Here is a 12548-nt window from a genome sequence, read left to right on the forward strand (position 1 = left end):
AATAAAAAAAAACTTCAATCACATTAAATTTTACATAGTGCATATTCCAAGCTATTGTAAGAGCCTGTCACAGCCTTCTGGGAATTAAATCCCAGCACCTGCAAGACAGAATACTTCTCAAGAAGCAAATACGCTCATGAGAGACACTCTGCCAAATACTTGTACAAAGAATGTAGCAGTAATTCCCAATTTTTTTTATTGTGACCCTAAATAAAATGTTTAACTTACTCGAAAACCCGAAGTGAGCCTTCCCCAAGGCTGCAGGAATGTCAAAAGTTATGTTCTTGCATCCCAATGACACTTATGAAGTTTGCCACCATGTTTTTGGAAATCAATAAATTACAATTAGGAATGGGCCAGTCCCTCGAATTCCATCAAATATTTACTACTCGAAAAAATTTGACTTTCGAAGAATACAATTCAAAAAAAACATTGGAGGAACTTTAGTTACTCAAAAATTACACCACTGACAACTCCTAATTCCTATTAGCATTCCCCAATATATTATGTACTTCTATTATATCTTTATATATATAATTCTTCTGTGCGTGTGTATGTCACTGAACTCCTCCTAAACGGCTGGACCGATTGTAATGAAATTTTTTGTGTGTCTTCAGGTGGATTCAATAATGGTTTAGATTCACAATTCAGTCCACTGGAAAATGTTTATTTAAGTCTTTCTTTATTTATAAATTGTTTTTGATCTTTGGATGGTTTAGGTTCACAGTATATATATATATGTTTGTGTGTGTGTTGTGTATTGATTTATGTGTTGTAGTTAATCTTTGGGTGGATTCTATGAATTGTTGTTATTACATTAAAATTAAAATAGAATTGCTTATTGAAAATATTTTTTAATTTTTTTATTGAAATACCATTTTAAAGTGTAATTAAAAATATACATTGTGCACATTTGTGAGGTGCAGTATTGAAGTGAGTATTTTACATGAATTTTCGTGATTTTAATGATGTGTACACGTGCATTCAATACCAATATACTTAACCTACAAATTTAAATTGTCAGTTCTCATTTTATTCTACGTTTTAAAGTGTAATAAAAATATACATTGAGCAAAATATGTAAGGTGCAGTATTGAAAAGAGTATTTTACACGATTTTTCATTACTTTTAACTATGTATAGACATGCATTCAATAACAATTAACATAAACTATAATTTTAAATTGTCAGTTCCCATTTTATTCTATGCTATTTATGACGCATTGAACGCCTCTTTGAAAATAAAAATATAAGTTTGTAAAATTAATTATAACAATTATAAAATAAAAATTTCTTATAGTAATTATAGCTTAAAGTATATTTAATATTGAAGTTTTATATTTTTGATTTATAGTCTATTTAAAAAAAATTATAATTTTTGGATTTCCAAAGATTGAACAGAACAAAATGTCTGTCGGGTCCACTTTAAAGTGTGTGTTCAGGTGGATTAAAGAATGGTGTAGATTCTTAATTCAATCCGATAAAAAATAATTTAAATTTAATTATTTAATTAATGTTTTTGTTGTTGAACTTTGGATGTTTTACATTGGATCCGGTAGGAAGCGCTGTGATCGCGTTATCAAATATTCAAAAATATTTTATTTTTATTTTAGTTCGACCCGGCAGTTCGACCCTGCGATTAGATTCAGGGAAATTTCCTGTAAATCTTCGAATTTAAAATGTTTGAACAGAACGTCTGTTGGGACGGCTAGTGATTATGTAAATAAAATTATGATGTGAACTGTTTCTGGAAACTTAGTTTGTGACACAAACATTTTAACAGTTATGTAATTTAAAAAATAAATTGTCAATACCTTTTTTTGGATATTATTTTAATTTTGACCATTGAAAACTAGATTCAGATACAAGGGGTGGATTCAAGGCACCCTTTGATTAGAATTTGAGATGTGGATCCAAGAAAACTGGGACTTGACCACCCACTAATTATAACATGTGGAGTTTGTAGTTCCTACATGAAAGGTGTTTGTGGCCCAGCGGACACCCAAACCTCGTAACACAGCTGCAACGCCACACTCGACTCGCTGGAGACAAGTCGGTGGCCCAACAGGGTTTGCCGTGTCTTAAGGCTCGTTTTGGCCCGCCAAGTCGGGTAACTGTTTTCATACCTTTATCTTTTATCCAAGGCAATTTATACAGATGTTCTACTACACAAGCATTGTTATGCGTTTCCCAGCAATTTTGTTACCATGTTACGTGCCATTCTAAACTGTTACGCTAGTATTAATGACTAAAAATTTTGCCTAACCAATTGCATATGGGTTTCCGAATGTCGCTCATTTATTGAAAAATTTCTTCATGATACCCTGAAACTAGTGAACAACACGGTAGATGGAACTTACACTTGAGAGAGATTCTATGCAACGTAGACTGCTACCATTAAAATTAATATTTTTTTTGTCATATTAAGTCAAAGTGAAACCTTCTCTCTCTAAAAACATTTCCTGTTTACCAAGATACGCTCCCTTCGTGCCAGACTTCCCGCTCAGCAAGACCACGTCTTGCTGTGCGAAGGAGGGCGCCACGAACCTTTGACGAGCATGTCGACGGCCTCGCTCTTGGTGACGTTGGGGTGGAACCAGCTGAACACTGTGTTGGGGTCGATGTTCTCGTCCAGGTCGTCCACCAGGTCGCGGAAGATCATGCCCTGCTCGCCCGTGCGGTGCGCCGTCACCCACAGCCAGCCATCCCCCATGTCGTTGTGCACGAAGAATATGTCGCCTTTCTGGAAGCTGACGGAACAGGCGTCCCACGTCCCGGCAATGAGATACAGGCCCCCCCCCCCCCCCCCCCCCCCCCCCCCCCCCCCCCCGCCACCAGACACGGCAGACCAAGCAGTCAGACTGATCGCCTCCCGCCAAGGGGAACCCAGACAGGTTCCCGGCAGGGTCAAGTGTGGTGGATGCAGCAGTGGGTATTCCATATCCTCTGGGTACTACGCTTCCCGCGTCCACTCATCTGTGCGAGACGTTCAGCTGTAATTCTTCAATCACCCCCCCCCCCCCCCCCCCCCGGGCTGCTAGGAGTATGAGAACGATACGGCTGATGGGTTTCCTCAGGGTGCTCCAAGTTTCTCCCCAGCAATGCTACTAGGTTGTCCTGTAGGGAACGGCAGATGCCTCTGGCCAGCTAGTTCAGAAGTCTGCCCCTCGGTGGACGCTGCTCCGTCACTGGTTCGCCCTTACCTCCCTCCCTCTCTCTCTCTTTCTCCCCCTTTCCCACCACCCTTAACATGCAAACATGCACGTAAGGATTTTACTACTTCACACCTATTAAAAAATCCTACTGTGACCAGAAATGAAATTCAGTGCAAACTTGTAACAAATTAAATTAAGCATGTTTAAAAAAAGGAAGGGGGGGGGGGGGGGGGGGGGGGAACATGTCCTGATGATACTGACTGGAAATCAAGATTGTAACATAAACTGAACGTAGTTGTGTTTTGTGGGTATATTTGACTGCTCGATAGACTTTCAAACACTGAATTGATATTAACAGCAATAATTATCTATTTGCTGACTGCTGCTGGTGACAAAAGCTCATTCTCACTCGAGTGAGCCAATAAAAATACAACTAGAACCCTGTGATATTGGCCGAAAGTAGCTTCGTCCTGTAAGAATATCTTGGCATGTAACATTTTTCCCGAAATACTACTGTCTCAAACGATGATTTTTGGTCTTGTCCACTGGGACATTTGGAAAGGAAACTGCCATGGCCTGTGGCACAGAACTACAGTGAAACTTCATTAATAATACAATAATACAAAACTCCCATTTATACAAAGTGTTTTACAGTCCCTACAATTACATGGGCATTATAGTGCTAAGTAATTTGTTTATTACAAAAGTATAGTTTTTACGTAATACAAAGTTGTTTTTGTTCCAAGGGCAAACAATGACATTAAGTAAATGATGGTTATTGCAAACATCACAGAATAATGTAAAGAAAAATATAAAGTTTCAACTAAAATAATACGGATGCCATTGCTTTGGTTCAGTGTAGGTTACAGAAAAAATTTAGAAATTACACTTTCTTTCTAAATAATGGAATATTATTGTAGGTGGTTTCTAAACATTTATTTTACTCTTCTCTTAAATCCTTATAAAAGTAGTAAAATAAAAAAAATAAAAATATTTTATGAGTCACAGGTGTAGCCATCCTAAAATATAACTTTACAATAATGTTCGCAGGCTTTCACGGCCATTGTCTGAAGTAGCCTGGCTTCTGGGTTGTAGCCAATGTCCTTGGCAAATAATTCACCGACATTTCGGTCAACATTGCAGTCGCTATCATCAGGAAGCAGTTACCTATTTTCTATTTTTTTAGGTGTGTTATTCATGTACTTAATGTAAAAAAAAAATATATTTCTTAATTAATTCAAATTTAATGTAGAAATTATATGAAAATTTTAAGAAAATAGTGTGATAGCTTGGTTAATACGAACCTCGTTATTGCAAAGTGACAAAATAATGGACCCTTCAGGTTTTTATTATTGAGGCTTGACTGTATCAGCATTAGCCTATGGTGTTAAGGGAAAACGTAACTTGAAATGTCCAGACTGGGAACTAAACCCAGGTCCTCCGGGATCCGAGACCGGTGTCTCACGACCGTACCACCTTGCTCCGTCTCCAACGACGAGCCGGGCTGACACGTCCCAGCAGAGCGCCGCGCGGGGTAGCTACCTCAGCTCGTCCGTGTCGGGCATCTTGGTGTACGGCAGGATGGCCACAACCCTCTTCTTGTCGTTCACCGGTTCCGGGGGCGGCACGGGGTGTATCAGCCGCTCCCTCTTCAGCAGGTCCGAGCAGCTCGTGTAGTAGCCAATCAGGTCCGAGAGGGAGTCGAACTGGCGCCCGCCAATGTAGAAGTCCCCACACACCGCTGTTATCCTGGAAATTATACATATATCTGACCATATGGTACCACCCCCAAAAAACATTTTTTTAACAGTTAGACATCTAGTTCCGTTGAAAGATATTAGACAACCAAGATAACTCTTTTTTTATTTTTCATCATTATTTTTTAACTTTTTTTTTTTATGTTAGTGGAGTTATTCCAACAACCTCAATAAATGTTAATTGTCTAAGAGTATGATTCTTCTACTAAGTAAGTAAGATGCCTATATTATCATAAAGATGCCACTTTCAGCATAACAGTAATTATGTAGTGGAGACAGCTCCACCAAAAACGTGCGACTTCACAAACGTTCCAGACAGTAAAATTGAAAATACTTTTTTTTTTATGGCCATATAACTAGATTCCAACTCTTTAAAATTTGTATCTTTTTTAATAACTTGTAAGATCTGAGTGGCCCGTAGATACTGCGTCTGCACGAACTACCGAACGTCACGCAGTGGTGCTGTAAGAATGTTCCTTACCAAAACACTGCTCAGTTTATTTGCAAGGTATCTTATTTTCCCATGTCTCCTGTCAGCACACAAATCACAGCCTTCCAGTGCGAAAAATACCTGCCCTAGTCATCAGAAACTGAAAACGTAACACAATACCGGAATACTCGGAGGGACCCTGCCGTGATCTGCAGAACGGCACCATCCCACCCCGGAGTGATGTTATTCAGAATGGCCGGATCCTCTGGGGCGGGAGTTAAGCCCCATCAGACGACAGGGGTGACTACTCATTGATCTCACAGAAGTACACTTGCAGAGAGAAAGAGTGTGTCGAGGCCAGAGTTGTCTTACTGCGCCCCTACACTTGCAGACCTCAATCCCCTGAAGCCACAACAAACTTGGCTTCGATAAGAAGAGGCTTCACGAACGTTCAGTACCGTGGGACCCCTCTGGTTAACACTGCAGCTTTCAACGCAAGCGAATGCACTTTTGCAACTTTCCACATTGCACACAGATCATTGACCCTGGTAAAGACAGGAAATGTTGGAAATACACAAACAGATGTCACAAAAGGTAAAACAGAACCAAACATGAAAATTAAAAAGGAAAAAAATTCTATTGAATGGCCACATACATATATATGAACATCAATTACAAACAAAATGCATGATTCATAAATCATAAATTGGAGGAGGACCCAATCAATAAAACTGTTCTCAGCACATTCCTAACAACACACACGTTTCCTAATATGAATGAAAAACCTTGATTTAACTTTATTCCTGCAAAAGGCTTTGGTCTGGTAGCAGCTGAAATCCACCTCCATTAATCCCAAGACCTACCCTCAACCATCTAAAGGCCTTTGCCCTGTAATGTAATGGTACACAAATATTTAGAACTCATTCAAGGGATGGGAACACTATTTCTACATAAACAGATAGGAACACACTTTGAACACCATACCTTCGAATGATAAAACAATTAAATACACACATTCAATTTTCCGAGCAATAAGAAATAAGACTATCTAAACCGGTTTTGTTCGGCCGTACGCCGTTCGCTCAGCGATTTGAACCCATGACCCTCCACATGCGTAACCTGAGAAGTCAGGAAGACGTCTGAAAAGTGGAAGCTGATCTGGGAATACTGAGAGAATATTTCAAAAAAAATGAGAAAGGCTTTTGTGGCCACTGTCTTATATTTATTTTGGTTTTCAAAATTTATTGATAAAGTGTTTTTGGTATGTATTTTAAAACCCAACATTTTGTTTTGCTACAGAAAGTTTCAATTTAAATTTGTATAATTTTTAAGTGAATATTTGTGTTTAAATTGATTTTTGTGTTATTTGGACAGTACATAATGATGATAGTGATGTCATTAGAAAAAAAAGGCTACTTAAATGAAAAAACATTTTGGCCTAAGTAAGGAACTATCTCTGCAATTGTCTGGGGTTAATTTAGGAAACTATGGAAAATCCAAATCAGTATGGCCGGACTATTGTATTGTGTGTGTGTATTTGTGTGTACACATACACACCCACAAATACATTCTGTTGAGCCTACATGAGTATAGGACCTGGGATAGAGAAAAAAGTCCAGTTAATAAGTTACACATATGATACATGTCCAAGACATTTTTTTTTAACACAGTAAAATTAGTTTACCATTAAATATATATAAACATTAAAAAAACATTAATCACAATTTTGAAATAATTAACAAAATATGTTTTAACAATATTTATATATTGCAGATTAACACATTTAATTTACTGGAAATTAATAAATATTTTACCAAGTAAGAAAATGTATGGCGATATGAGGGTATTTATTTTCAGTTTTTTTTTATATTGCCGACATGAATCTTGGTTATTAGCACCTGCAATTATTCATATGGCTTTTTTCTGAAGATGGAAGACCTGTATTTGATGTGAAGATAATGAGCAGAAAATAACTCCAAATAACATTATTGAGTGAAAATATGGAAAATATATTTGTTTAACAGATGAAATTGATACGAGAGGTAATTTAACCAGAGAAAACATGCTGTACTGAGTTTTGGAATGATAATATTAATTAATTAATTTCCATATAACATACTGTTTAAAATGAAGCCAAGGGAATTCATACAATTGGCTTTCCCTCAAGTAGGAACTAGGTATCATTAATTGAAAGGTATTTATGAGAGGTTTTTCAGCAAGCATTAATTCTTTGACTGCTGACTATTTTGACATAATAAACAAAACAGATATTGATTCATGTAGCAGCAGACTAGCTATCTGACAGAAATAATTATTTTATTTGTTTTATAAGAATATTAAGCACCTGCCAAAAAAAAAACAAAGGAAAACCTTTTCTCTAAGAGAGAGTAGGTGTTTGTCATGCATTTCTTTCACATTGCTATTAAAGGATTACACATTTACACTGTTAATAATACATGGACTACATCTGTGCCTCGGAGGCATAAGACACTATGTCCATTTTTTGGGCAAAATGCATTTTTATAGGCATACAACACTAATATCCATGATATGTCAAAAATTCGTGTTCTGGATAGAATATAATTGAGTAAATAAGTGAGGTAATATTTAAAATTCTTTAAACTGCTCTCATTAAAAATATGGCTACGAAGTAGAGATATTAATTGTAGGTACTAGATTGTGATGGCCCACCACCATGTTTTGAATGGTTCATGTAATTCCTTGGACATTATAAAGTATCTTTACCGTGTGTGTGAATGAGGTTTCTTGGTAACATCTCTCAGAAACCACTCCAACACATATCTTAAAATTTAAAATTCATTAACGATAAACTCTCTGCGCTCACAACTGAATGTAAGTTGCCTAGGTGAAGCATGGGAATTCTGTGATACTCCCACCTGGGCAAGTTATGCATGAATTCCTTGTGTCTTATATATCTGGGCTAGGTTAGGGGTGGTCTTTAATTAATCTACAGTAAGTGTGAAATTCATTGCATTAGTTAAGTTTTTTCAGCAAAAGTAAAAGTGCTAGCATGTAATCAAATTGTTGTAAGAAGTATATATTTCATTATTTTTGCAGAGATGATTTTTTTTAAGTTTATAGGTTATTAATTACTATTATTGGTCCAGTCTCCTCAGGTTGTTTTAAAGTTCATCTATCATCTAAGATTCATTGGCACATCAATTTTTTCTTGGGAATTTTTGAAATACGGAACATTTATAAATCACAAAAACACAATTTTAATTTGCAGACTCGCTACTGTAAACTATCAAATGCCAGAGTGACATAGAAAAAGGTTTTCATCTAGCTTAAAATGTTAACATTCACACCAAGAGAATAAAAAGTGAATGTTGAAAGCAGCGACTTATTGGAACCACGTGGGATAAAAAAAACAACATAAACCAAATTTTCTATAAATCTAGAATTGATGATATGTCATTTGCAGAAAGGTCATTAAAATATTAAAGAAGGTTTTATAACCTGTAAATGAGAGTTTATTAATTTGGTTCAGGTTCTGTTTCAATACAATATTCACTGTATTGTAAACCATAATATATATACAGGATCATTATTCACATTCTAAAATGGAAAAAAAAAAAAGTTGAAAAATGTGCCACTGGGTTAGAAATATTTATTCATAAAATTATTTACCGTATGTCATTCGTTTTTGTGTGTTTGTTAGAAGTTTTGTCAATGTTACTTTATTTTTGTGTGTTTAATAAATATTTGAATATACAAAATTTTATTAACATTTTATATATTTTTCATTTAATATATTTTAAAGGTTGATTTCAGCTGTTAAACCTGATTCATAAAAACATAAAACATTTGTAACCTAAACCGTTGGAACTACGAATGTGAAAATGATATTTTGATGATTATAAAAGTGTTCATGGTGGATAATGATATGTTTTTATAAAGATTCTGCAAAGCATTTATGGTGTGAATTTGTGCATTTTTGTATATTTATTATAATATTTTAATGAAGTTCATAGTGCATCACATATTTTTTCTTGACAAATGTTTATCTTTGCACTAGCCACACTAACCCATACATAGTAACTTTGAAAAGGAGAGTTTATGTGTGTTGTGTTTTATAATACATACATTTCCAAACTGTATGCATTTGTAGTTTTTTTTCTCCTGCAGAGCATAGGTGGTAAGTTAAAAGATCATTACTAAAGGAAAAGGGTTGATTAGGTTAGGCATGCAACATTTAAAATACTGTTAAATTGTAAATGTGCAAGAATTCTCACCAAATCAAGTTTTTATTTAGATTAAAATTTGAAAAAAAAAAAAAAAAACTACCTATGGGTTTACCAAATTAAAAACATGATAATATTACCGGAACAATTTAAAAAATCTATCCAATATATTTTTCACATTTTTAATGTTATTTTACCTCACATTTTACCTAGACTTTATTGGCTTCCCAACTAGAGATTTACCCCCCCCCCCCCCCCAAAAAAAAAAAAAACAATTAGACTTTTAAAATGTCTTTTAACAGGAAAATCAAGCAACATTAGTAGTACTGAAAACAAAATTTAGGGACTTTTTCATTAAATAAACCATGAGGTTCCAAAATTTAATGATAATTTTTTATGATAATATGCAAAAGCTGTACTTAAACATAATTTCAGTTTAGGTGTTACATACAAAAAAAAATTTCAAAAATAAAAACTGAAAAAGTATTCAATCATATGCACAATCACTGTCTCAACTCACTGTCAGAAAATTTGAATGAATTTGAGTTCCTGGAGTTATGTGCACTGTACTCACTAGTGCTACATGATCTGTCACAGACATAAATGTGTCAAGACTCGCCCTATTTGACTCCCACGTCCCAGCCATCACTTCCTGCCCTTTCCTGACCAATAGGAAGACCTCCAAGATTACAAAGCATCGTCCTTACAATTGGATACTGAATAAATGATACATTATAGTAGTTCCATGGGTTGGGATTGAACGACACCACACAAGCAGAATATGTTGGTCATCACTGTCCCAATGGAGTAAAATGTTGGTCACTGATCAACCCTATGGCAACTACGGTAGGTAATAATTCACAGCGTGGCTTTTCCATGAAGTAATAACAAAATTCTGAAAATACTATTTTCCAAAAACTAGAGACGTTCCTGTATTTACCCTGAATACAGAATTTCTCATATTCCTACCAGTTTATGAGAAATTTCCGTTTACAGGTCACATTACGTAGCCTATGCAGTGAAGCCACAGTTGTCAGGTTGTGCTTTCATTGCATTGCCAATCCTGTGGTTTTTTCCATGTATAAGAACGTGTATATTTTGTATTGGGATATTGTGACGCAATGGACTGTAAATAAAAATTTAAAAAAATAACATGGGTCCCTATTGTGCATCCAAAACAAGCATCAACCCTTCACAGGGATTTTTTTAGCAGCAAAAACACGCATAAACTGATGCAATTATTATGTGTATCAAACATAATAATTCCTTTTTGTACATCCATAATGCTAAAAAAAAATCCCTGTTGAGAGTTGACTCTTGGGTCTGGATGCATATCTAAAAAAAAACAATGGCGGCAGCCACATCACTGCACAAGCTACCTAACATCACATATAAAAAAAAATGTGGTGGTCCCATCAATGCACAGGTACTGTAATGTAAGCTATAAACTGTGATTTCTCAGAAACCACTCGGAATATAAAGATGCTGTTTACAGGGTGAATATTGGAACCTCTCTAGCGTTCAAAACAAGTATTCTGGAATGATAACATTTCTTCACGGAAAAGCCGCGCTGTAAGAATATTACCAAAACTAATTAAAACGCGCGGATGAAGACTGGGCACTAGGCTGACTCCTAACGAGAGTTTACCTGAAATGGTTGATCCCGGTTCGACCCAAGTAGGAGAGCACGTAGGAGCCGGGCTTCCTGTCACTCTCGCGCACCAAGTAGCTGCCCATTTTCGCCGCCTGCCACAAGCGCTCCTCGGCGGTGTAGCGGTCCAGTCGCCCGTGGTACCACCTGGACAAACGCACGTTCATCGAAGTGAACACACTTTGGTCCCCCGTTAGCGTTCACGTTCGGAACGGTTTTTAGAAGATATGCAGAGTGTTCCCTCGTACAGATATGCGATAACGGGAAGGAAAAAAAAAAATTGCGGCGGTGATTACTCACTGGTTTTCCGGCGGCGCGACCACGGCGGACACATTGGCTCCCTCCGGCTCCTCGACGTCCGCCAGGAACGGGTCGAACTCTTCGCCCACGGCGACGTCGTGGCCCTCGTCGCTGCCCGTGCTGGGGGAGCCCTGGAGCTTGTCCTTCGGCAGCACGATTCCCGTTCCCGGGCCCCCTCTCACGAACTCTGCCATCTTATTCGGGTCGGCTACCTCCCCCCCCACCACCCTTCACAAAAACCTAATTCCTTCGTTCATCGCAAATGTACAGAACTGCTTCTTTTCTTTCGGCAGAAGCACCAGCTCAGAGGTAACAGACAGCTTCGTGAACTACCACCTCGCTCCTCCTAACGAATAGCTATTAGCAGTTCTGTGAAAGCAGTACTGGTATGGCACTGTAGTTTTGATTCATTTAGGAAATTCCCCTATGGATTTTCCCATGATGTAAATTTTTATTGATACCATACTTCCCATTCATTTTTATTACAATATTTAGACTGTATTTATAATAATGAAAAAAAAAAACATTATTAGTGCTACTCTATTTGTAATTTTCCGAACCCTTCAACACGAAGCTTATCAGTTTATCAGTTTATTACATACATTTTGTATGGGTCATCTCTTTTTCCATTGCCCTTTTGATATTAATTTTTGAGTATCTACGTTTTTAATTCGTAGACTAGATTTATTACCATTAATGTTTTAATATATAAAAATATTTAAATTTAGAAAATTATATTCACACATATATTAAATATTTACAGTTTCAAAATATTCCATTTCGATGTTTCGTTTAGATTTTCTTTTAGTTCAGTAATTTTAATTTATACAGGAAATATATTTTGTATAAAAATATGCATAGCGTCAGTAAGCAAGAATAATGATATTACTAATTATATTGACTAATGCAGTTACAAATACAATATTTGAATAATTCTTGGCATTAAGGAGTTGAATTTTAAACAAGTAAAAATATTTTACTAATTTTTCTTTATTATACATCAGTATGATTTATTATTATTTAATAGTGAAGTCTCATATTGTCTATTAGC

General features: G+C 36.3%; 1 protein-coding gene across 1 annotated transcript in view; it reads right to left on the reverse strand.

Moving 5' to 3' along the window:
* Positions 1-11888, reverse strand: part of LOC134537463 (ras GTPase-activating protein 1) — a 48811-nt gene extending 36923 nt beyond the window's left edge. The window contains exons 1-4 of the mRNA XM_063377922.1: positions 11498-11888; positions 11195-11344; positions 4697-4903; positions 2547-2749 (exon numbers count right to left, since the gene is read on the reverse strand). Of these exons, the coding sequence (XP_063233992.1) occupies positions 2547-2749; positions 4697-4903; positions 11195-11344; positions 11498-11691 (754 nt within the window). The 5' untranslated portion in view covers positions 11692-11888. The remainder of the gene's footprint in view (positions 1-2546; positions 2750-4696; positions 4904-11194; positions 11345-11497) is intronic.
* Between the last annotated feature and the right edge of the window lie 660 nt (positions 11889-12548).

Source organism: Bacillus rossius, chromosome 12, assembly GCF_032445375.1.
Source record: "Bacillus rossius redtenbacheri isolate Brsri chromosome 12, Brsri_v3, whole genome shotgun sequence".
Taxonomy (NCBI): Eukaryota; Metazoa; Arthropoda; class Insecta; order Phasmatodea; family Bacillidae; genus Bacillus; species Bacillus rossius.